Source organism: Patiria miniata, unplaced genomic scaffold (assembly GCF_015706575.1).
Source record: "Patiria miniata isolate m_02_andy unplaced genomic scaffold, ASM1570657v1 HiC_scaffold_7, whole genome shotgun sequence".
Lineage (NCBI taxonomy): Eukaryota > Metazoa > Echinodermata > Asteroidea > Valvatida > Asterinidae > Patiria > Patiria miniata.
The window spans coordinates 44,164,522-44,191,390 of NW_024037074.1; the positions used below are offsets into that span (position 1 = coordinate 44,164,522).

The following is a 26,869-nucleotide window of genomic DNA, read 5'->3' on the forward strand; positions in this document are numbered from 1 at the left end:
CGAGTATACATAATTGATAAAGAGCGTCCCAGTATAATGTGGTGTCCCCCCCCCCCCTCCCTTTTCGAATGTCCACGGCCGGGCAATTCGGGCGTTTCATGTGCCACCAAGAGTTTGCCAAGGAGAGTTCATTTTTACCTAGTGCATAGTGGGAGATGGTCGACAAATTCGCAGCGCGGGACCTTTGAAATTGTTAGTTTTTTTTCCCCGGTCAGTAGTTTCGAAAGCGTATGAATTCGAGTATAAATTTGCCTTTTTCTTTTCTTTGTATCAATATGGTGTTTTTAGTAAGGTGGCAGATCGCTATACCCGAATTTATAACCACTTAGCTTAAGTTTTTTAATAACACTCATTAAAATGAGTCTTGTTTTGTCGACCGTAATTTGAAAAACTGACTCTCCATGGCAAACTCTTGGTGGCGCACTGCATTGTGAATCGCCCGAATTGTATGATTTGGTCATCCCCCATCCCCCCCCCTAATAAAATAATAATAATAATACAAAGCATTTGTATGGCGCTCTACAACGATCACAGCGCCTCACAACAAACAGCTTAAACAGTTACTGAAAATTGCAAAGAAATCATATACACACACAAAAACAACTATTATGCATTGGGAAATAAGTGTGTTTTGAGTAGGCGCTTGAAGATCGCTGTAGACGCAGCTTCCCTGATGTCAACCGGTAGTTGATTCCACAATTTAGGGGCAACAACAGAGAATGAATTGTCACCCGCCTTCTTGTTGGAACGAGGAACAACCAGCCGGGTGACATCAGAAGAAGAGCGGAGTCTTCTGCGATCTTCAGATCCATTCAAGTTGTACAGGGTGAGGCTATCAGTGATATAACTTGGGGATTGACCATGGGAAGATTTATATATGTACAACATAATTTTGAACATGATCCTTTCTTTGACGGGGAGCCAGTGAAGTAAGCGGAGTAAGTGATCTGATGAGCTTTCTCTACCGCATGAAAATACAAGACGCACATCATCCCCCTACCACTCGCCGGCACAGATTTGGGCATCATCTAATGGGCATCATCCCCTTACCACTCGCCGGCACAGATTTACGCCACTGGCCGTCATTGCAGTCGCGTGGTCCCGATTCTAATCATGCCACTGGCTGACGTTAATGTGACATTGTATTATAATGGGCATCATTCCCTAGTACAAGAAAAGATGAAGTTTCCCAAGCTAGCTAAGGGAGCCGGATTAGAATCAGACAAACAAAATTCCCTCGTAAAAATGTGTAAACGGGTCAGTAGTTTGATATAAATATAATGAGGTAAGGGAAACTTGCTAGAATTTTTCTCAATCATAGCGACATGTCAGTGCCGGCCGAAAGACGCTCGACGCGCAACAATAATTGATGAGACAGAATAAGGACAAGCTTGGTAAGGTTAATTGCTCGCCGTGACTCTGAATAGTCAACTGCTCGGTACATAAGAATGATTGTAGAAAAGAGTTACGTAAGAGCATTCATGTGTACAACACGATGCTGATGCATCTTTCGTGCAGCTATGAAACACAAAGTAACTCTCCCACTGCCGAAATAAGGATTATGTTTTTAAACGCAAAGAGAAAAGCAACTACTGAAACAGCCTAGTTGTTAAGCTGTCTGACAGCGGACCCAGGGTTAGGGGTTCGAACCCGCTTGGTGTCATTTTTTGGTTTTCGATGCCCGCGGTTCTGTCATTTAAGAGTATTAATTTCCCGTCGTCATTTACCAACAGCAGTTAGCTCGGTCGGTCGGTAAGCTGACTCACAAGTTGGGACTGTCTGCGAAGTCCAGGTTGGCATCTGCGTATAGGTACGGGGTTCTTTTGCTGACTCGGCAGCAAGGCTTAGGGTGCCACCTCGTTTCCTCCCTTTATGGTGCCTGACTTTAGTTACATGGATGGACAGGGAAGGAGGTGTGGTGGGCCGGGTACCGAGTCCCGGAAGAGTTCTATATGGAAGTCGGTAAGGGGCTCATTGAGTTAGGGTCATAAGTCCGACTCCTGAAGACTTGGCCATCGCCACATAACTTTTTGTTTTATTTTCTTTCTTTTCTATCGGAGGACAATTGCAGAAATGATTCATTTGTTGTATTGAGAGCTTGTACTATAATCGTTCGAAAATAATTTTTTAAATTGCTCGAAATTGCCTGGGTTACTTTTACCCAAGAAAGGGTGAAAATTGGAACTACCCAAACTTGGGTTGTTCTATAACCAATTGTTTGGGTTAGAGTTTCTGCTCAATTCAACCAGAACTTGTGGTCATTCAGGACCAAATTTAATTTGGTCTTGTATGACTACAACTTTTGGTTGAATTTAACATAAATTCTAACCCAAACAATTAGTTTTCACCCTTTCTAGGGTAAAATTAACCCAGGCAGTTTTTCAGTGCAGTACCTTTGCGCATACCTTGTTCAGGCCTGTTCCCTGATCCCAGACTGCAGGGGGGGTGTCTTTAAGAGTCATTTCGTGTAAATACTTCATATAAGTGTCCACGCTCAAAAAAGAATTTTTTTATACTTTGTGGAATGAAAGGACTTTGGAAGCAAGTAACCAAAATAGACTTTTTAAACCGATATTTTGCCCGTTGCCTTGGTTACGGGCCATTATGTGTTTTGGCCATTTTGGGGCAATTTTGAGGATGCAAAAATTCATTTTTTGCGTTATTTTCAAAGGTCATCAAGCCAAACTGCGAAGTAATGTCACAAAAGTAACTATATCATGACAAAGTATCATCCTTACCCTTACAAGAAAAAAATAGAAACTTTTCTGAAAAATCCGCTTTATATTATTTTTAGGCCCTATAATACAAAGCCAAGTTATTGGTGGGTGGTCACACCCCACCCTCAACCCCAAGCAATGCCCCGAGGTGGGGGAAGGGGAGGCTGTGGAAAGGAAGTCTATGTAATTTCTAAAGTGTTCACTTGCATAATATTTATTTACATTTGTTTCGTTATGCAACAGACAAGTTCAAAATTCGGTGGCACAGGGGGAGTGGGCGGGGTCTAGCCAGGGGTGGGGGGGGGGGGAGTACACGACCCACTATTCATCCACTGGTCTAAAAATGATACACGGTCTGATTCTGTTTGTGAAAATGTGCTAGATTCATGAACAATACCAATTATACAAGTTATTACTCAAAACAAAGGAAAACACTGAAAATACACTTTTTAAGGTTTTGGTGAAATTTAACATTTTTGGAGCGCTACTGCGCAAAGGATATACAATAACCCAAAATTTTCTCACCAGATATGAAAAGACCAATGTCTGAACTAACCATAGCCGAAGGGAAATTATTCTGAGTGCCCTGGCAAGTGCCATTTTGGAGGGATAAAAATGGGGTAAAAAATGCAATTTTGCTAGTTGTAAAGACATGTTGCATTATAGGGCCTGAAAATAATGTAAAGGAGATTTTTCAGAAGTGTTTCTATTTTTTTCTTGTAAGGGTAAGGATGATACTTTGTCGTGATATAGTTACTTTTGTGACATTACTTCGCAGTTTGGCTTGATGACCTTTGAAAATAACGCAAAAAATGAATTTTTGCATTCTCAAAATTGCCCAAAAATGGCCAAAACACATAATGGCCCGTAACCATGGCAACGGGCAAAATAAAAGTTTAAAAAGTCTATTTTGGTTACTTGCTCCCTAAGTCCTTTCATCCCACAAAGTTTTAAAAAATTCGATTTTTTGAGCGTGGACACTTTATGAAGTATTTACACGAAACGACTCTTAAATCCCAAGTCGTACATGTAACAGTCCAATTGAATTAACATCATGTTATGTGGCAAATTTACTAAAGCTCAAACTTAAAGGTTAAACCGTTTCCTCTATAAAATTAGTAATGCCTAGATACAAATATATGTAACCAAATTTCTATCGCAACTCACTCTGGCAAACTAATTCGTTCCACTTCCGATTTGAAAGAAATCTATAAGCCTCATCCAAGTTTAATTTGTTTTTCAACAGGTACGTTTCATTTACTATGCCTTATATATTTTTTGTGAAATCACTTCCGCAATGTGGTCTGTAGTCACGAGTCACATACCTGAAAAATGAATACAAATGTACAACAGGATGCTGACTATATTAATATAGTCCCATTGGCAATCAAGTGGCTATTGAGGGCGATATACAGGTGTGACGTAGGACCGTGTATATTTGTTTATTTGACCGTGTCAATGTTAGGTCTATAGGCCTGTGCCTTTTTTCGTCTTGTTTGCTTTCAACAATTAGCAGTTATTGAATAATTAAATGAAATGCCTGAGAAACTAAATCAAAAATGTAAAAGAAAAGTATTTGTAAATTTTGGTGTTTGTATTTTCTGGTTTTTTTTTGTTTTTTGTCCATCGGCACTTCTGACACATCTTTCACGTGAGCGGAACATATATGGACTGGGGAACATAGGGACTGGGGAACATAGGGACTGGGGAACATAGGGACTGGGGAACATAGGGACTGGGGAACATTTGTATGTATCATCATGTCCAATTACTGTTTCAAGAGGATATTCGACCCGGGGAAAATGCAGGCCTACCTTACATCCGCATACCAGATCCATGTAGCTCATCTGTGCTATATACCAGAAAGGAAACAACTGATATTTTGAGGAAAACATTCTTCTGTATTTTTCGAGGTCAATGAATGCTTACGTCTGCAGGGCAATGGTTACTAGTTCACCGGAACTGAGATTCTCCTTTAACCTGTCACTTTATAAGAATTCCTAATGCAGCGGTTAGCTCGCTGTAGTCAGATATTTGTCAGTGCACCATAAGGAGGATGGGATCAACGCTCATTCCATTGGACAAGACAATCATCAGTCTTCGCACAGACTTTCCATGTAAAGTGAAGTTGAATTTACAATCCTAAATTTAGAAAGCAGAAAACTACTGATGTGAGCAGTGTATAATAGTATACAACTATAATGTGAGCAGTATGCTATTGACAGTAACACGTCCATTTAATGTACAGTGTGAAACAACATCGCTAACAGGCTTTACTATTAACGGTCATTCCATGTCAGACCAACGCACTTTGTTACCTCATGTCTTCCGATTTTGATAAAAATTGCTGTGCTTGTAGATCCTGATGAGCAATGAATACACACCAATTTTTTTGCCCGATCAGACCTACCATGTGGTCAGGGCAGAAACCACAAAAAAATTGACATTTTAGATTAAAATACCACCCTTTTAGTCCAAACATGTCAAAACCATGTCAATTTTCATCAAATATATGCACATTTGGTATCAAAATAATGAGAATAGCATTTTGTGAAAAGTAGGTCACCATGACCTGTAATATGCGACTGTGACCTTTGACCCAATTTTTGTAACAATGTATCATTCCAAAAAGAAATGAAAATGCCTTGATAGAGCATGTCTATCAGAATCCACTAGAAAAAAAATGGTAATTTGTCATGTTGAGGGCTGATGAGGTCTAACCAGACTCTGACAAAAAGCTATTAGCAGTGGCGCACCAAGGATTTTGCTTGGGGGCGGGCTTCAGAGTCTTCAGAAGCCCTTTGAAGAACAAATCTTGAATGCTCAGCAGCTGTATTTATAAGGTGAATATTCCAGGAATACAGTTTGATTTTGTGGACACAAGTGAAATATAACAGCGCGGAGGAATTCCTTGAGAGTCGATTCTCATCAGCAGTGACTGTTCAGGGTATGCAACAGCTCTATGCTTTCTACCCGCACCCAGTACAGCGGACACACATCCAGGTGAAATTCATGTAGAAGGAACTCAATAAGTCTCTGTACTGATGACGTCACACTTAGTTTACATGTGCACTTTCCTATGGAGCCAGTGGGGGCCCACGGTCCACTGAGCACCATAGGAAAGCCCACACGTTAGAACAAAGTGTGACGTCATCAGTACACAGGCTAAATTCCAAGTTTGTGAAAGTTAGTAAATTTCAAGAAGCACGGTGAATACAGTCTTGAATGAGTAAGGTAATTTTGATTGCGATATTGAGTATTATCTTCAAGCAAAATTGAATCCTCGATCATGATCAGTCTATCCATAGCAACAACAGTGTGATATTTATATAATATTGCACGACTTTATTGCACCCCGCAAAATCGAATGTATGTATGTATTATGTGAAGTGTGTCGTGTGTTATTGGGCCATTGGTATTGGGACACAGACGCACAGCATTATTCTGTGTTCCAAGCGCGCTCGTGGGATAACTAATAATTAATGGCAGACCCAAGGGGGGGGGGGCGCCATGGCGGGCTTGAGCCCCCCCCCCTCCCCAGGAGGTTGTCAATTATTCAATATTTTTTTGTCACTTTGTGTTCGTCCCCATTTGATCGTGGTGTATGTGGCCTATTTTTCGAGGAGTATAATAGGGTGTAAAATGGCGCCACCAACATCAAAATAGTCCAGCCCCCCCCCAAAAAATTGTTTTCTACGGCCAAAAAATGTGTATGGGCAATGTTTAAAAAAAAAAATCAAACTTCTAAAAGTAAATGGAAAAGAAATGCGTGATCCCCCCCCCAAGCCAAAGCCCACGAATACAGCTGCCATAATATTCTTTTTTCGCAAAAGGAATCCTCAGTGTCATGCCAGTGGATTGTCTCGTTTCACGAGTCTGAATAAGTGGTTTAAACAGATTTGTCATATACAGAGGAGTAAGTTTGTTTAAACAAGAATAGCCTTTTTATACTCAACTCTTTCAGAAAATGACATCCAATTAAGTCTAGCAAACATATCGACTGATGATGTTAAGAATGCACACTTCAGGATTATCCGCGCTGCTCTTTTCAGACATTTATTAAGAATATTATTAGAACATATGTACCGCCCTCCCCATACAGTACTACAATAATCTAATGATGGCATAACTAAGCTAACAAAAAGAGAGTGCAGGCTGCTTTGGGGAATATAGTCGCGGATTCTATTTAGCATACCTAGTTTAGAGGAAACACATTTCTTCACGTATTCAACGTGTGGGCCCCAACTTAAAGTTTCAGCAATAATAACACCTAAACATTTACAAGAGTTCACCTTTACAACTGGTCTACCAGCAATACTGACTTTTAGCTCAATACTTCAGAGTTTTCGTCAAGTTCCAATAAGCATGGCTCTAGTTATGTATCACTTCACTGATAACTTTTTTTATCATTTTTCTTTGTGGCTCGATTAGGTGTTCTGAGAGACCTTACTAAATTCAAGTTACAAAAATGATGGATACCACAAAATATGTTCGGATTGAGCAACAGTCATTTGTACAGTCTCTCTGGTCAAAAACATATTTTGATCAATGGGCGGACAAACGCGAAACTTGACATGCATGTATACATGTTGGACATATAATTACTTGGCCAAAATATAAACAACGCAATATGTATGGGCAATTTTGCCCAATAGTTGAACGTGTATTTTATTCGTCCATCGTTGGTCGAATAGTCAACCCATTTTGCCTAACTTTTTTACATATGCACTCAGTGTATGATTAATCGTCAGGCAAAAGAAAAAGAGACGAATTAAACATAAGTGCTTATTTTTTTCTTATTTTTTCTACCAGTACTGGAGAATGAAAGCAAGCCGGCTTTGATAATAATGAAACACAATCTTTGTGTCATCTATGTGTACTAAGTTACGCGGTTCAGGACTTAATTCCTTGTGATTCAAAAGACATTTACCAGTGGATACCTCCCATACGGAAACCTGGTCTCTATACAAGTCAAGTGTGACAAGTCTCTTACCGTGGAATTTGTAACTATTCACTTTTGACTTGTGCTTGTTCAGGAGTGAGCCATCGCGGCTCCAGAAAACCAAGTCTTGTTTGTCTTCATACGGCGTGAATACGACGGCAGCAATACCCTGCTCGTTGAAAAGCACCCTTTGGATGACAAAACGGGGATTTGTTGACAGCGTTTTGATGCAAACATCAGATTCAGTTGTCCACACTCTAATCACTCCGACAGCATCACCAGTTAAGATAGTGTTTTCATCAAGACGACCACTACGAACCTGACCAGTGTGTCCCCTGTATACCCGTACATGCTGAGACGTTCGCGTATCCCACAGTATGAATGCAGTCTCATCTTCAAAGGAAGTGATTACCCAGTGCCCATGGCAAGCAAAACATTTCATGTGTTTCCCTATGGAAACATTTAAGCTATCTGTGCAAAGTTTGGTTTCTGTACATGCAACGTTATCTCCGACCTCGACCAAGCCACTGATATCCCAAATGTGCACAGGAATACCTTCATCGTTATCCGCCCTCTGGTAATGCCTGTATGATACAATGACTTTGTCTTCTTCCATGTACAGACCAGACGGCTTGTATCTATCAAAGTCACTCGCCGTACCCCGGATCAGTTTCAAAACATTGCCCGTGCTGGCTTCAAATACCAGAATACCTCCCATGAAAGCAGCCACCCCTATGTTATCCTTCATGGTCATAGCTTCTATCTCATTATAAGATGTTCGTGGTAAGGGGATATATTTGGAGGGTTGAATCTTCTGCAGAAATTGTCCACTTTTCAACTCCCAGAGTCCCACATACTCGGTAGTATCACCGGCCCCAAATATCGTGCCATCACTTGCTACACATCTTGTTGTCGCATTATTAAAGTCAGACCCTGAGTCGGACAACACAAGACTGTGCTCCTGGTAACGCCCCTCAGACCAGTTCCTGTCCAGATGCCAAGCTCTCATGTACACCTCCTTCCATTCACAGGTTGGTGCAAGATCCTTCAGGTTACAGTCGTCATTAATGACCGAATCAGTCTGAAAGGTTGGACTGGTACCACTGGTGCTGGTCCCTGTAGAGTGGATTGGCGTCTCTTTGCGGAGATCTACTTCCGTACCAAAACGCTCCCAATCTCTCAGCTTACAAAGATGAAGCCAGAGGCTGTTGGTGTTGGTAACGTTCCTCCATGTCTTGCTGCATACAGCCAGATAACACAAGTCTTCTAACGACAGAAAACCAATTATCTTCCATAGGATTTCATTTGGCAAGCAGTCGACGGGATTCTGAGATGCTTCAGAATGACAAACGACGTCGGCTTCCTCCCTTTGTTTATCTCCGGCTCCCTGCGCTGACGTCATTTTGAAAGATGCCAGAGTCCTGCAACGACACAGAGATGAATTAAATTTACAATGTATTTAACAAAACATTCAACATGCCAGGTTTCATTATTCACATCGTCAATATATTCACCACACCAGGTTTTATACATATATATGCATTTGTAAAATATAGTTTAATTATCCAGTGGGAAACATCACACCAACTACTTGTTCATTGTGAATCTTGTGTTTCCTTAGATGAACCGAGGAGAGACCAGAGGCACCAGGGGAATCCCTATTACAAGACAAGTGTGTGTTTGTTTTTGCATGCCATGATCTTAGCACAAAGTCACGTTCGACATGTTCGATGGATGTGACTTACTGTTTAATCTCCACACGAAAAAAAGGTGTCATAGACTAGGCGATATTTTAAAAAAAGGGCTCATAAAGGCCAAGAAGAGGCATTTTCGAGTAGGAGTTGGTAACATATTTTACCTAATTTGGAGGTGCTAAATCCGAAAATGATGGTTACCAACAGTGTTGGAGCAAAGGCTTTGACCCTCAAGGCCAAGGCCAAGGCCAAGGCTTTGACCCTCAAGGCCAAGGCCAAGGCCAAGGCTTTGACCCTCGAGCCTCGAGGCCAAGGCCAAGGCTTAACCCTCAAGGCCAAGGCCAAGGCCAAGGCCAAGGCCCTGTTTTATGAAATGACCACTGATATAGAACTAATTTATAGTCACATGAGTGACACATCATCACGCAAGGGCGGATCCAGAACACAATTGGGGGGGGGGGCAAAGAAATTTTGGTCCCCCCCCAGAAAGTGGGTCAAAAAATTACGGCTTGGGCTTCGGGGCCCGCTTAAGGGCCCGAAAAAATTTTGGATTCGAGATGCTCTGTGGTGCGATCTGAGGCAATTTCTGACCACTTTAACCAATGTTTTTTGAGGAAAAGATGGTGGTGTACTCATTGCCTGCCTTTATTACGACGTCACATAAAAAAAAAAATGGTTTCGTTTTTTTTTGTGGGGGGGGGGCGCATGGCCCCTTTTGGCCCCCCTGGATCCGCCCTTATCATCACGAATTGCTTGTTACGAAGAACAACATTTCTTTAATTGCAATCAACATGCTCGCATAGGCCTACACTGTTTTATGACTGCACTGTATCTATTAAAGTTTAAGTTCAGGTCTTCAATATGGTTTAACTAAACAAAATAATGATTTACTTCTATATTGACACACAATTCTCCCAAGTGTAACAAAAGGGGGATCCAAGAAACTGATTTGGGAATGCAAATCTACTACAATGGTAACAAAATGTGATGCTACAAAAGTGGAAGTGTGCCCAACACACAAATCTATAGGGTGCTTCCCTCCTCCATGGTAATACGATTAAAATGGTAACAGCAAAATTTCGAACTGATTTATCTGGAAAATGCAAAAATCTATGGGCCTTGAAGAGCCTTGACTCAAAATTGCAAGGCCCTGAACCCTCAAGGCCAAGGCCAAGGCCAAGGCTTTTGTCCTCAAGCCTCGAGGCCAAGGCCAAGGCCCTAAAATCCAGCCTTAAGGCAGCCTTAAGGCCAAGGCCCAGCATCAAGGCACTACATCACTGGTTACCAAACTGAATTTTTAGTGGAAATATGCCTAATTTTCATAAATCTTTAATACCTGTCGTGTAATATATTTGTTCCCGTATTTGGGTGTATTTTTTATTATTTTATTTTTTGAAAAGTTTATTTTGGTGATTCTACTTACACTTCCTGACTTCAATAACATTTTCTTCAGCATATAAGTGACTGAATGATTACGAGGACATAGTAAAATTCAGAAAATTACTTACTAGCACAGTTAACAAAAATAAACATGACATTATGTGAAAAGTGATGACATCTTGATATTTAGGCCAAAAAGGAAAACGGGGGGGGGGGAATGAGGTGTCCGTAAACTGGGCTAAAAACTAGGCGAAGGGTTGCCTAACGTGGGGGACTTGAACAACTTCAGGAATCCCCCAAAATACAATAAATAATAATAATAATAGTGGGTATTTATAAAGCGCACGTATCCACCAGGACTGGTGCTCAAAGCGCTACATCATTATAACCCCTGCTCATTGGGCATATGAAACATTTCAAATACCATCTCAGCTCCCTGGGGAGTAACAGCTCGATCCAGCCTGTTAGGCGCAAGCAAGATTCAATCACAAATTGAAGTTCATCGAAACTAAGGTTGGACAAGACTACTTGATGATATCTGGAGACAAGGTAAATGCGCGCAACTTAAGTGTGTGATAGTAGCCATTTTGGATTATTACTATGTCCTTATAATCATTCAGTCACTTATATGCTTAAGAAAATGTTATTGAAGTCAGGAAGTGTAAGTAGAATCACCAAAATAAATTTTTCAAAAAATAAAATAATAAAAAGTGTACCCAAATATGGGAACAAATATATTACACGACAGGTATTAAAGATTTATGCAAATTAAGCATATTTCCACTAAAAAATCAGCTTAGTAACCATCATTTTCGGATTCAGCACCTCCAAATTAGGTTAAATAGCTATGTTACCAACTTCTACTCGAAAATGCCTCTTCGTGTAACAATTTTTTTTAAATTGCCTAGTCGATCACGATAAATTCACTCAATACTCATGGTATACAAGTCCAAATCGAACATGATACAGTCTCCCATCCAAGAATGGCTTACAGTCTATTTGGATTAACTTCAGTATTTTTATGATGTACTAAAATGTAAATGGTCATAATTCGCGCATAAACTCAGCCAGTCTGATTTACCATAGGCCATCTGTTGATAAGCTGCAAATACATGTGACCAAAAATCTCAACTCACCCTGACAAACTCATACCTTCTCATTCCGATGTGAAAGAAACAATGCAATTCTCGCACAGAATTGAGTAGTTTTTGAAATACAAATTCATTCTATTTTCAGCCCTGTTGATTATAATGAAATCACTTCCGCAGTGTGAAGTCTAGTCACGAATACGAACACACACACAAAATTATACAAATGCACAACAGGATTCTAACTATAGTCACAAAGTGAACCAAGTAGCTATTGAGGGCGTTGTATGAGTTTGACCTTGTATGTGCACCAAAGCAAATAAATTCCCATAGACACCAGTGTTCAATCCCCATACTTCAAAATTCTACTGAAAATACTCTCACAGGTGTTCACTGTTCAGGCTGCACAGAAAAACGATTATCAACATGTCATCTATCATTTCCTTTTCAATTCTTGGTGGGTTGACCAAGACGACTGATGTTTCAAGAACTGGAATTTGGAATAAGGATCCCTCCACAACATGGCTAAATCAGTAGCGCCTCTTTCGGACCCAATTGCATCCAAAATGCTTAGAATTGGAAGCCCCAAGTCCATATCAGAAGTACAGTGTCATATGTCTTCCATTTAGAAGGACTTGTAAACTCGCCACGATTATTTTTTTTTTACTGAGGACGTGTAAACAAGTTTGGGAAGTATTGTTTGTAGAGTGGCGGTTGACATGGCAGCCAACTACCCACTGTTGTTTATAAGGTTGCAGACCAGTAAATCGGTCCGAAATTGCCTGCGCCGGCCAAATCACGATTTGCATGCCCTCAAAATCTTCAGTATTTGAGCATGCTGTGGGCCATGAACTTGAGGATTTGTAAACAATATGGGTGGAAGCCGTGCACAGGACTGTGAGCTTGTAGTTCCGTTCAATTTGGATGGAATTGCGGCCCTTAAAGCGCTCTATTTTGCAATGGAGTGCAGGCATCGTTTTTCAACATGGCGACTGGCTTCAGGACTATTTTCAGAGGTGATCATCTTCGGATGGCAATTTCTCCTAAAAGTCATTAGTTAACCCCCCCAAAAAAAAAATTGAAAAGAAAATGAAAGATGATGAAATAAGCTTTACTTTGATGTGTGTCTCGAACACCTTGGAGAGTTGTGAGTATTTCCCGAATTTCTGAAGTGGGAGCATTTACCATTGGGGCCTATGGAAGTTTATTTACTGGTCTGCAACCATAAGTGAGGCTGGTAAACGTGGCATGTGTGCCTTGTGTGCATGCCGTGCCTTATAGTTGATGAATGAAGTATATCGATCGGTTGCGCTTTCCATCATGGCCTCTCTCAATCTTCGTGCTCTGAGCGGGTTCTAAAATAAGGAGAAAGAATCCACACTCCCAGCCTGCCTTCGACTGTTGCACAATTCCAAGAAGTAGCGGAAGAAACTCTTTTTCGAACTCTTCATTTTTACTCATTTTTTTTTTTTAAATTTAACACGATTATAATATTTACATCTTTAAGTGCACTGTCACAGGTGATTTTTTTTTATATTACTCTTTGAACCAGAAGTAAAAGGCAGTTAAAAAAATGCAGCTGAATTCAGGGCAGATAAACAGAACATGATGTTCAAAAAGCTGGGGGGTTTTAGATTTAAAGGGCATTTTGTATGAAAAAAACATGCTATTTTATAGACTGATTTCGTGAGCAAATGCTTTATTTCTATATAGAAGTTTTTAACACAGCTAATTTACCTAATTTGTGGATGTTAAATCTGTAAATGTTGGATACTTAGCTAAATTCTAAGCTTAACGTGACATTTCCGTCAATAAAACGATCAATAAATAAAGCCATTACTTTTTAAACTCTAACATTTTAAAAGGTTTTAACTGATTTGATTTCCAGATGCCGAAAACAACCGAATATAACTCTAACCCCCAAAACAGGCAGCAAACGGGTTTGTTGATTTTTACTGTTGTATTTGTTTTACTGAGGTGGTATGCTCCTACATGTACATTTTTAAATGTACTGTCCGATTTTCTTGTGTATTACTCGAACCATTCAGCAGAGGATTTGCAAAAGGCAGTAACAAACAAAACTTAGGGCAGATGAATGTGAAGATGATGTATAAAGAGCTATTAAGATTAAAGATTAAAGGGCAACATTGTACGGGGAAAGCATTTTTTTTTATAATTGACTGCTTTTAGGAGTTCGGCTTTAGTTTTGTCAGTTAAATACAATCTGTAGTGATTTCATTCCTAATTGCTTAAGTACACAATGTGCCTCTACTGAAGATTTTTCAATGAGTGTGTAATTTGTCAATAATGTATTTTCCAAGCAGCTGAATTACACTGAGTCATTTTGAGTTACATTAAATGGCACACAACATTTCCTTTCTAACTCAAGTAGATGTCCTTTGAAAATGATTAAATCTCCAATGAAATGGGGGGGGGGGGGGGTTGACAACATGATCACAGGGAGGGGAAATGTTTTACCTCTTGTCATCCCCTTCAAGCTTAGTAAACCCTTTCCTAGGTTTTGGGGTGTTTTGGGGTTAGATTTATATATTTGGTTGTTTTTAGCATCTAGAAATGATTTGGAAATTTTAAAATTGTAAAAAGTTAAAAATTAAAGCCTTTATTTATTGATATTTTTTAATTGACAGTGATACCACTTAAAGCTAAGAATTTAGCTTGGTGTCCATCATTTTCGAATTCAGCACCCCCGAATTAGGTAAAACAGCTATGTTAATCACGTCTTTATAAATATGAAGCATTTGCTTATAATAGCAGTGTATTTAAGAAATGTGGTGTATTTTTCATACAAAATGCCCCTTTAATCTTAAAAACCAACTTATAAACCATCATTTTCTTTTGTATCTGCCCTAAATTCAGAAGCATTGATTAGTTGCTCGCTGTTACTTTATCTGTACAGCTCCAGCTGTTAAAATTATTATTCATAAACTGCACAGTTGCCAAATCGCATGCGCACACTAGGTCCTACTGGCTTCAGAACGAATAAGGAGCGTCCCGCTCTTAATACAAGCTGAAATTAATTTAGTGATTTCTTGTGGGCCGATTTTCTCGCTCGATGTCTCATGGAAAAGCTTATAACTAATGTATTGCCTGCAGTAAATTATCAATTCAATTCCATAATCTAGGTTGTTGTGTTGTTTAGACTCGGATCCAGAGGGAAGGTTTTGGGGGACAAACCAATCCCCCTGCTCTGACACACACAAAAACAAAAATTATAACCATTATATTAAAAATAATTACTATATGTCCGCCTGTTCGCAACAATCGGACGTAGAAACAAATCTGACGGTCCTGACACCCCCCGCAAAAATTGCTGGATCCGACCCTGACACCTTGGTTTCGAAAGCATGTCTGCTGAATGGCCAGCCTTTTTGCTGCAAAGACCCATGCAAGAAGTTTAACATGTTTAGTTCCTTGAATAATGTATAGTAGAAATTCGACCATCGGAAGGGTTTCTTTAATACGGCGATAAAGATAGCTGCAAGCTGCAATAAGTTTAGTGTAACGCGTCCTTGGGGCTGAAAGAAACGGTCGAAATTTGTTATTTTTGTTAAAAGATGTTTGTGATTGAAAGATCTGTGTGCTTTTATAAATAGGAGGTCTTGATTGCGCTGTGAATGGTCTCCCTTGGGACGTGTACTACTATGAGATACCTTCGTTAGATCAGATTGAAAGAGAAGAGGGTGTAAAAGTATTGGTTTATTGGAGAGTGCTAAATAAATGTCAACTGAATTGAATTGAAAATTGAAAAGAGCTGATTGGATGGATCCTGTGTTCATCACTCGATCATCACCAAGCATGATCTCCATAGGAACAGATAAGGTGTCATTAGGAACAGATAAGGTGTCATTTTCTCAGTCGTCTTTATATTTTCATTGTTCATTTTCCTTTTCAAAATCTTAAACCTCATACCCGTACACCTGTTGCGCTCCTATTTACTCTTTTCTGATTTTTCCGAATGATTTCAGCCAAACGTCAGTAGTCAATAATACATTAATACTCCCGTTGATAGCCAAATTTAGGTTAAAGGTTTAGGTTAAAGGTGAGCAAGTGGTCACTATAAGTGGTCATTGAATGGAGTTACTCAATTACAAACAACCGGCTGATACTTGTGGTTCGTGAAGCCGCACATTATACACTTGTCAATTTCTCGTTTCAAATTTGTTTGTGAAGTCGCGTACTCTTTATATACGCAAGCATATTTGTATCATAAGTAAACGTAAACGATTACAGATTTATCGGTCATTTTGAATAAACAGATTCGTCCAAAAGAATCACACTGAAAGTTATTTATGCCAAGATTGGGTCAGTGATTTAAAGAATCACCATTAGAGAGAAAGCTTTTGGTACTTTGGTACTGTTATGTTTCTATTTTTATATTCTGGTTGAAATGTGTTATTTTACAGAAAGATAATACGCATTTTGATCACTGGACATTTTTATAACACAAGCCATTTGCTTCGTCCCTAATCCATGTAACCCCTAAACCCTATCGGTCTTCAGCTGTCCCTTGGATAGTTTCACTAATCTGTTCAAGACGCGCGGCATTTTGTGTTGGAGTCGATGTCGCCACAGCTAAACAGTCGAACTTCTTTTTCTCTCAAGAAATTTGTAATGAAGTGCTTATTTCGCAAATGAAATACCTATTCGCAGATGTCATAACAACGATAATATTTCGTATTTCATGAGCTGCCACTCCTGATCCATTGCATAATTTCGTGTGTCGGACATTGTTTATAATTATGTTCCGACACGACAAGTACACGTTACTTTCAGGATTCCTACCAGTATTCCGTAATCCAAATACAGAATGATCCATAATATATCATCTTTGTATCGTTTATATGTAACAAAGGACACGCTGGATAATAATAAAATTTCCGAGAAAGACATTTACCAGTTGAGACATCATATATGCAACTTGCTCCGCGCGATCTCAGGGTGTTCGTGACAATTCTGTTTCTGATTATTTTCCCACTACTTGCTATGTAGAACTTGTATTGCGTGTCTAATATTATGCCATCTCGGTTCAGGAAAACCACGTTAGGGGTGTTGTAGGCAGCAATACCTGTATCATTGAAGAGTATAGTATTGATGGGTTTATCAGAATTTACTGAAATTGTTTTTATGCAGACATCAGATTCAGTTGTCCACACTTTAATCTCGCCAATACTGTCACCAGTCATAATAGTGTTTTCATGAAGATGGCCACAGTGAACCTTGCCGGAGTGTCCCCTGTACATCCGTACATGCTGAGACGTTCGCGTATCCCACAGTATGAATGCAGTCGCATCTTTAAAGGACGTGATAACCCAGTGCCCATGGCAAGCAAAACATTTCATTTCCTCCCCAATGGACACATTTAAGCTATCGGTGCAGAGTATGGTCTCAGTAATTTCACCCTCGACCAAACCACTGATATCCCAAATGTGTGCAGGAACACCTTCACCGCGATGCCACGTCCGGTCAAGCCTGTAAGAGACAATTACTTTGTCTTCTTCCAGGTGCAGGCCAGATGGCCAATAATCACCAAAGTTACTCTCCGTTCCTCTGATCGTTTTTAGAACATTGCCTGTACTGAATTCAAATACAACCAAACCGCCCCTGAAGGCAGCCACTCCAAGATTATTCTTCACAACAATTTTATGCGCCCATCTATATCTTTGGATTTGTCCGCGTGAATCGGTAAATTCTGGAGGTGGAATTTTCTTCTTAACACGTCCACTATAAACATCCCAGAGAAAAATAAACCCAGACTCACTACCACCTGCAAGTGTTCTGCCATCACTTGCTAAAGACGCAAGTGTAGTGTTTTCAGACAATTCAACACAGTGCTCTCGGTAACGTGGCTTGGACCAGTTTCTGTCCAGATGCCAAGCTCTCATGTACACCTCCTTCCATTCACAGGTTGGTGCAGTTCCTTCAGGTTACAGTCAACAGTAATGACCGAATCAGCCTGAAAAGTTGGCCCGGTGCGGGTGCTAGTTGTACAGCATTTGCCGTGCTTGTTGGTTATAGAGTGAATTGGCTTTTCTTTGCGGAGATCTACTTCCGTACCAAAACGCTCCCAATCCCTCAGCTTACAAAGATGAAGCCAAAGGCTGTTTGTGTTGGTTACATTCCTCCATGCCTTGCTGCATACAGCCAGGTGACACAAGTGTTCAACCGACAGAACACCAATTATCTTCAATAGGATCTCATTTGGCAAGCAGTCGACGGGATCCAGAGAGCATGTGGATGGTTCAGAATGACAGACATCGTCGACATCACTCTTGTGTGTATCTTCTTGTGCTGAAGTCATTCTGAAAGATGCCAGAATCCTGTAATGACCCAGAGATAATTGAAATGTATTCCACTAGTGAACATTCAGTGTTTAATATTTGCACATCACGAATGTTTATGCATGACAAAAGTTTTTATAAATATGCCTAGATATATTAATATCTATATCTTCAGACGAAAGTTGGCAAAGTATTCCGGAGAAAATATCGCACCAACTACCTGTTCATTGTGAAAATTGTGGTATCTGAGATGATTTGAAGAGAGACCAGAGGAACCAAGAGGAAACTTTCAGCTCTATTTCAAGACAGGGGTTGTATTTTTATTACCTGCCCGGACGTCAGCTGAGGGTCCGAAGGATGTTTGTATTTTGTGATGATCCATCATGTTCACGTTAAATACACAATACTCACTATACTCAAACACTCAATTCCCAAGTCGTACATGTAACAGTCCAATTGAATTAACTTCATGTTATATGGCAAATTTACTGAAGCTAAACTTAAATGTTTACCCGTTTCCGCTGTAAAATTAGTAATGCCTAGATACAAATAAATGTAACCAAATTTTTATCGCAACTCACTCTGGCAAACTAATTCGTTCCACTTCCAATCTGAAAGAAATCTATAAGCCTCATCCAAGTTTAATTGTGTTTTTCAACATGTACGTTTCATTTATTATGCCTTATATTTTTTTGTGAAATCACTTCCTCAATTTTATGTGTAGTCACGAGTTCACAGACCTGCAAAATGAATACAAATGTACAACAGGATGCTGACTATAGTCCCATTGTCAACCAAAGAGCTATTGAGGGCGATATACAGATGTGACCTTACGAGGACTGTGTATATTTGTGTTAATGTTAGGTCTAGAGGCCTGGGCCTTTTTTTTCGTCTTGTTTGCTTTCAACAATTAGGAGTTATTGAATAATTAAATGAAATGCCTGAGAACTAAATCAAAAATGTAAAAGAAAAGTATTTGTAAATTTGGGTGTTTGTATTTTCTGGTTTCTTTTCGTGTTTTGTCCATCGGCACCTCTGACACATCTTTCACGTGAGCGGAACATATATGGACTGGGGAACATAGGGACTGGGGAACACATATGGACTGGGGAACATAGGGACTGGGGAACATAGGGTGGACCCCCTTTGTATGTATCATCATGTCTAATTACTGTTTCAAGAGGATATTCGATCCGGGGAAAATGCAGGCCTACCTTACATCCGCATACCAGATCCATGTAGCTCATCTGTGCTATATACCAGAAAGGAAACAACTGATATTTGGGGGAAAACATTCTTCTGTATTTTTTGAGGTCAATGAATGTTTACGTCTGCAGGGCAATGGTTACTAGTTCACAGGAACTGAGATTCTCCTTTAACCTATCACTTTATAAGAATTCCTAATGCAGCGGTTAGCTCGCTGTAGTCAGATATTTGTCAGTGCACCATAAGGAGGATGGGATCAACGCTCATTCCATTGGACAAGACAATCATCAGTCTTCGCACAGACTTTCCATGTAAAGTGAAGTTGAATTTACAATCCTAAATTTAGAAAGCAGAAAACTACTGATGTGAGCAGTGTATAATAGTATACAACTATAATGTGAGCAGTATGCTATTGACAGTAACACGTCCATTTAATGTACAGTGTGAAACAACATCGCTAACAGGCTTTACTATTAACGGTCATTCCATGTCAGACCAACGCACTTTGTTACCTCATGTCTTCCGATTTTGATAAAAATTGCTGTGCTTGTAGATCCTGATGAGCAATGAATACACACCAATTTTTTTGCCCGATCAGACCTACCATGTGGTCAGGGCAGAAACCACAAAAAAATTTACATTTTAGATTAAAATACCACCCTTTTAGTCCAAACATGTCAAAACCATGTCAATTTTCATCAAATATATGCACATTTGGTATCAAAATAATGAGAATAGCATTTTGTGAAAAGTAGGTCACCATGACCTGTAATATGCGACTGTGACCTTTGACCCAATTTTTGTAACAATGTATCATTCCAAAAAGAAATGAAAATGCCTTGATAGAGCATGTCTATCAGAATCCACTAGAAAAAAAATGGTAATTTGTCATGTTGAGGGCTGATGAGGTCTAACCAGACTCTGACAAAAAGCTATTAGCAGTGGCGCACCCAGGATTTTGCTTGGGGGCGGGCTTCAGAGTCTTCAGAAGCCCTTTGAAGAACAAATCTTGAATGCTCAGCAGCTGTATTTGTAAGGTGAATATTCCAGGAATACAGTTTGATTTTGTAGACACAAGTGAACTATAACAGCGCGGAGGAATTCCTTGAGAGTCGATTCTCATCAGCAGTGACTGTTCAGGGTATGCAACAGCTCTATGCTTTCTACCCGCACCCAGTACAGCGGACACACATCCAGGTGAAATTCATGTAGAAGGAACTCAATAAGTCTCTGTACTGATGACGTCACACTTAGTTTACATGTGCACTTTCCTATGGAGCCAGTGGGGGCCCACGGTCCACTGAGCACCATAGGAAAGCCCACACGTTAGAACAAAGTGTGACGTCATCAGTACACAGGCTAAATTCCAAGTTTGTGAAAGTTAGTAAATTTCAAGAAGCACGGTGAATACAGTCTTGAATGAGTAAGGTAATTTTGATTGCGATATTGAGTATTATCTTCAAGCAAAATTGAATCCTCGATCATGATCAGTCTATCCATAGCAACAACAGTGTGATATTTATATATTATTGCACGACTTTATTGCACCCCGCAAAATCGAATGTATGTATGTATTATGTGAAGTGTGTCGTGTGTTATTGGGCCATTGGTATTGGGACACAGACGCACAGCATTATTCTGTGTTCCAAGCGCGCTCGTGGGATAACTAATAATTAATGGCAGACCCAAGGGGGGGGGGCCATGGCGGGCTTGAGCCCCCCCCCCCCCCCCCCCTCCCCAGGAGGTTGTCAATTATTCAATATTTTTTTGTCACTTTGTGTTCGTCCCCATTTGATCGTGGTGTATGTGGCCTATTTTTCGAGGAGTATAATAGGGTGTAAAATGGCGCCACCAACATCAAAATAGTCCAGCCCCCCCCCCCCAAAAAAAAAATTGTTTTCTACGGCCAAAAAATGTGTATGGGCAATGTTTAAAAAAAAAAAAATCAAACTTCTAAAAGTAAATGGAAAAAAAATGCGTGATCCCCCCCCAAGCCAAAGCCCACGAATACAGCTGCCATAACATTCTTTTTTCGCAAAAGGAATCCTCAGTGTCATGCCAGTGGATTGTCTCGTTTCACGAGTCTGAATAAGTGGTTTAAACAGATTTGTCATATACAGAGGAGTAAGTTTGTTTAAACAAGAATAGCCTTTTTATACTCAACTCTTTCAGAAAATGACATCCAATTAAGTCTAGCAAACATATCGACTGATGATGTTAAGAATGCACACTTCAGGATTATCCGCGCTGCTCTTTTCAGACATTTATTAAGAATATTATTAGAACATATGTACCGCCCTCCCCATACAGTACTACAATAATCTAATGATGGCATAACTAAGCTAACAAAAAGAGAGTGCAGTCTGCTTTGGGGAATATAGTCGCGGATTCTATTTAGCATACCTAGTTTAGAGGAAACACATTTCTTCACGTATTCAACGTGTGGGCCCCAACTTAAAGTTTCAGCAATAATAACACCTAAACATTTACAAGAGTTCACCTTTACAACTGGTCTACCAGCAATACTGACTTTTAGCTCAATACTTCAGAGTTTTCGTCAAGTTCCAATAAGCATGGCTCTAGTTATGTATCACTTCACTGATAACTTTTTTATCATTTTTCTTTGTGGCTCGATTAGGTGTTCTGAGAGACCTTACTAAATTCAAGTTACAAAAATGATGGATACCACAAAATATGTTCGGATTGAGCAACAGTCATTTGTACAGTCTCTCTGGTCAAAAACATATTTTGATCAATGGGCGGACAAACGCTAAACTTGACATGCATGTATACATGTTGGACATATAATTACTTGGCCAAAATATAAACAACGCAATATGTATGGGCAATTTTGCCCAATAGTTGAACGTGTGTTTTATTCGTCCATCGTTGGTCGAATAGTCAACCCATTTTGCCATTTTGCCTAACTTTTTTACATATGCACTCAGTGTATGATTAATCGTCAGGCAAAAGAAAAAGAGACGAATTAAACATAAGTGCTTATTTTTTTCTTATTTTTTCTACCAGTACTGGAGAATGAAAGCAAGCCGGCTTTGATAATAATGAAACACAATCTTTGTGTCATCTATGTGTACTAAGTTACGCGGTTCAGGACTTAATTCCTTGTGATTCAAAAGACATTTATCAGTGGATACCTCCCATACGGAAACCTGGTCTCTATACAAGTCAAGTGTGACAAGTCTCTTACCGTGGAATTTGTAACTATTCACTTTTGACTTGTGCTTGTTCAGGAGTGAGCCATCGCGGCTCCAGAAAACCAAGTCTTGTTTGTCTTCATACGGCGTGAATACGACGGCAGCAATACCCTGCTCGTTGAAAAGCACCCTTTGGATGACAAAACGGGGATTTGTTGACAGCGTTTTGATGCAAACATCAGATTCAGTTGTCCACACTCTAATCACTCCGACAGCATCACCAGTTAAGATAGTGTTTTCATCAAGACGACCACTACGAACCTGACCAGTGTGTCCCCTGTATACCCGTACATGCTGAGACGTTCGCGTATCCCACAGTATGAATGCAGTCTCATCTTCAAAGGAAGTGATTACCCAGTGCCCATGGCAAGCAAAACATTTCATGTGTTTCCCTATGGAAACATTTAAGCTATCTGTGCAAAGTTTGGTTTCTGTACATGCAACGTTATCTCCGACCTCAACCAAGCCACTGATATCCCAAATGTGCACAGGAATACCTTCATCGTTATCCGCCCTCTGGTAATGCCTGTATGATACAATGACTTTGTCTTCTTCCATGTACAGACCAGACGGCTTGTATCTATCAAAGTCACTCGCCGTACCCCGGATCAGTTTCAAAACATTGCCTGTGCTGGCTTCAAATACCAGAATACCTCCCATGAAAGCAGCCACCCCTATGTTATCCTTCATGGTCATAGCTTCTATCTCATTATAAGATGTTCGTGGTAAGGGGATATATTTGGAGGGTTGAATCTTCTGCAGAAATTGTCCACTAAATTTCAACTCCCAGAGTCCCACATACTCGGTAGTATCACCGGCCCCAAATATCGTGCCATCACTTGCTACACATCTTGTTGTCGCATTATTAAAGTCAGACCCTGAGTCGGACAACACAAGACTGTGCTCCTGGTAACGCCCCTCAGACCAGTTCCTGTCCAGATGCCAAGCTCTCATGTACACCTCCTTCCATTCACAGGTTGGTGCAAGATCCTTCAGGTTACAGTCGTCATTAATGACCGAATCAGTCTGAAAGGTTGGACTGGTACCACTGGTGCTGGTCCCTGTAGAGTGGATTGGCGTCTCTTTGCGGAGATCTACTTCCGTACCAAAACGCTCCCAATCTCTCAGCTTACAAAGATGAAGCCAGAGGCTGTTGGTGTTGGTAACGTTCCTCCATGTCTTGCTGCATACAGCCAGATAACACAAGTCTTCTAACGACAGAAAACCAATTATCTTCCATAGGATTTCATTTGGCAAGCAGTCGACGGGATTCTGAGATGCTTCAGAATGACAAACGACGTCGGCTTCCTCCCTTTGTTTATCTCCGGCTCCCTGTACTGACGTCATTTTGAAAGATGCCAGAGTCCTGCAACGACACAGAGATGAATTAAATTTACAATGTATTTAACAAAACATTCAACATGCCAGGTTTCATTATTCACATCGTCAATATATTCACCACACCAGGTTTTATACATATATATGCATTTGTAAAATATAGTTTAATTATCCAGTGGGAAACATCACACCAACTACTTGTTCATTGTGAATCTTGTGTTTCCTTAGATGAACCGAGGAGAGACCAGAGGCACCAGGGGAATCCCTATTACAAGACAAGTGTGTGTTTGTTTTTGCATGCCATGATCTTAGCACAAAGTCACGTTCGACATGTTCGATGGATGTGACTTACTGTTTAATCTCCACACGAAAAAAAGGTGTCATAGACTAGGCGATATTTTAAAAAAAGGGCTCATAAAGGCCAAGAAGAGGCATTTTCGAGTAGGAGTTGGTAACATATTTTACCTAATTTGGAGGTGCTAAATCCGAAAATGATGGTTACCAACAGTATTGGAGCAAAGGCTTTGACCCTCAAGGCCAAGGCCAAGGCCAAGGCTTTGACCCTCAAGGCCAAGGCCAAGGCCAAGGCTTTGACCCTCGAGCCTCGAGGCCAAGGCCAAGGCTTAACCCTCAAGGCCAAGGCCAAGGCCAAGGCCAAGGCCCTGTTTTATGAAATGACCACTGATATAGAACTAATTTATAGTCACATGAGTGACACATCATCACGCAAGGGCGGATCCAGAACACAATTGGGGGGGGGGGGCAAAGAAATTTTGGTCCCCCCCAAAAAAGTGGGTCAAAAAATTACAGTTGGGCTTCGGGGCCCGCTTAAGGGCCCGTACACAATTTTTTTTGTGCACAAACCAATGGCGGTCCTGGCCAATCCAGCAAGGTTGTCAAGTTAGCGGTTATTCCTCCTGTTTTCACTGCAATTGTAGGCTGAATCTTCATCGTGGATCGTTTTTTACTTCAAGGACCTGTGTAATGGTTATTCCAGGCAAGTTTGGGGTGAGTTGCAGTTGCAATTAGTGTGTAACGGGGACAAAATTGAACATTTTCCAAATTTTTTTGCAAATACTACAAGTTACGAGAAAAATTCGCTCCAGCCCTAATAGACAACCCAATGATAAAACTCAGGGCTGGGTAACTCCAGCTAGGTAGTCAAGTATAACGTTAGGCCTACCCTGGCTAGCCTAGGCTAGGCATAGTCCGAGTAACTTGGCCGCAAAAAATCGCCTTTTTTAACATTTGGACTGGTTTGGCGATAGTAGCGTCCAGGCGCAAACTCGCGTTGAAATCCCTGCGTGTGACACGTCCCAAAAAAATTTAAAAAATTAAAATAACCTTGAACATTTTCAGCCCCCAAATAGCCAGAAAACGACAAGATATGCCGCCTAAGACATGAAAGATATCTGTAGACTTCCCTGATTAAGTGGGTGGTATACTGCCAGTGACTTACCATCTGGACATGCTGGACAGAAAGTGGAATTTGCAGCTATATTCCGACAAGTTCTTCTCACGTTCTTCTCACGTTCTCACTGCGTGGCGTTCGCGTAAAATGTATTTGAATTGTCGGCTATTGTTGTTATGACCATGTGACCCCGGGGCTCACGTGACGTGTGCATAATCATGATGCTGCTGCGTGCAAAGGAGTGCTTGCATTATACCGAATGTTTCCTCGAGGCTGCCATCGCGCAGGGGCTGCCATCGCGCGGCACTTAAAACAGCCGTTTCAAGTGTCGGAATATTGTCGGAATGTAGCTGCGAATTCCACTTTCCGTCCAGATGGTAAGTCAACCAGTGTACCACCCACTTAATCAGGGAAGTCTACAAATATCTTACATGTCTTAGGCTGCATATCTTGTCGTTTTATGGCTATTTGGGGGCTGAAAATGATCACTGCAATTGTAGGCTGAATCTTCATCGTGGATCGTTTTTTACTTCAAGGACCTGTGTAATGGTTATTCCAGGCAAGTTTGGGGTGAGTTGCAGTTGCAATTAGTGTGTAACGGGGACAAAATTGAACATTTTCCAAATTTTTTTGCAAATACTACAAGTTACGAGAAAAATTCGCTCCAGCCCTAATAGACAACCCAATGATAAAACTCAGGGCTGGGTAACTCCAGCTAGGTAGTCAAGTATAACGTTAGGCCTACCCTGGCTAGCCTAGGCTAGGCATAGTCCGAGTAACTTGGCCGCACAAATCGCCTTTTTTAACATTTGGACTGGTTTGGCGATAGTAGCGTCCAGGCGCAAACTCGCGTTGAAATCCCTGCGTGTGACACGTCCCAAAAAAATTTAAAAAATTAAAATAACCTTGAACATTTTCAGCCCCCAAATAGCCAGAAAACGACAAGATATGCCGCCTAAGACATGAAAGATATCTGTAGACTTCCCTGATTAAGTGGGTGGTATACTGCCAGTGACTTACCATCTGGACATGCTGGACAGAAAGTGGAATTTGCAGCTATATTCCGACAAGTTCTTCTCACGTTCTTCTCACGTTCTCACTGCGTGGCGTTCGCGTAAAATGTATTTGAATTGTCGGCTATTGTTGTTATGACCATGTGACCCCGGGGCTCACGTGACGTGTGCATAATCATGATGCTGCTGCGTGCAAAGGAGTGCTTGCATTATACCGAATGTTTCCTCGAGGCTGCCATCGCGCAGGGGCTGCCATCGCGCGGCACTTAAAACAGCCGTTTCAAGTGTCGGAATATTGTCGGAATGTAGCTGCGAATTCCACTTTCCGTCCAGATGGTAAGTCAACCAGTGTACCACCCACTTAATCAGGGAAGTCTACAAATATCTTACATGTCTTAGGCTGCATATCTTGTCGTTTTATGGCTATTTGGGGGCTGAAAATGATCAAGGTTATTTTTATTTTTTTTATTTTTTTTTGAAGTGTCACACGCAGGGATTTCAACGCAAGTTTGCGCTTGGACGCTACTATCGCCAAACCAGTCCAAATGTTAAAAAAGTTGATTTGT

At 40.6% G+C, this 26,869-nt stretch overlaps 2 protein-coding genes across 2 annotated transcripts; both read right to left on the reverse strand.

Moving 5' to 3' along the window:
• Positions 1–552: 552 nt before the first annotated feature.
• LOC119745211 (probable E3 ubiquitin ligase complex SCF subunit sconB) lies at positions 553–9,061 on the reverse strand. Its single transcript, XM_038221434.1, has 2 exons — positions 8,215–9,061; positions 553–563 (listed from the first exon to the last, which is right to left on the reverse strand). Exons 1-2 carry the CDS (start codon positions 9,059–9,061, stop codon positions 553–555), a joined length of 858 nt encoding a protein of 285 aa, XP_038077362.1.
• Positions 9,062–17,720: 8,659 nt separating this feature from the next.
• On the reverse strand, positions 17,721–25,650 carry LOC119745212. The gene is made up of 3 exons (XM_038221435.1): positions 25,339–25,650; positions 22,998–23,907; positions 17,721–17,918 (listed from the first exon to the last, which is right to left on the reverse strand). Exons 1-3 carry the CDS (start codon positions 25,347–25,349, stop codon positions 17,721–17,723), a joined length of 1,119 nt encoding a protein of 372 aa, XP_038077363.1. The 5' UTR covers positions 25,350–25,650.
• Between the last annotated feature and the right edge of the window lie 1,219 nt (positions 25,651–26,869).

Coding starts and splice junctions, on each gene's coding strand:
- LOC119745211 (XM_038221434.1), bottom strand. CDS start 9,061: ATGACGTCAGCGCAGGGAGCCGGAGATAAACAAAGGGAGGAAGCCGAC.
- LOC119745212 (XM_038221435.1), bottom strand. Junction 17,919..22,997: donor ATATCAGTGGCTTGGTTGAG/GTCGGAGATAAC, acceptor CATCTTTGTAAG/CTGAGGGATTGGGAGCGTTT.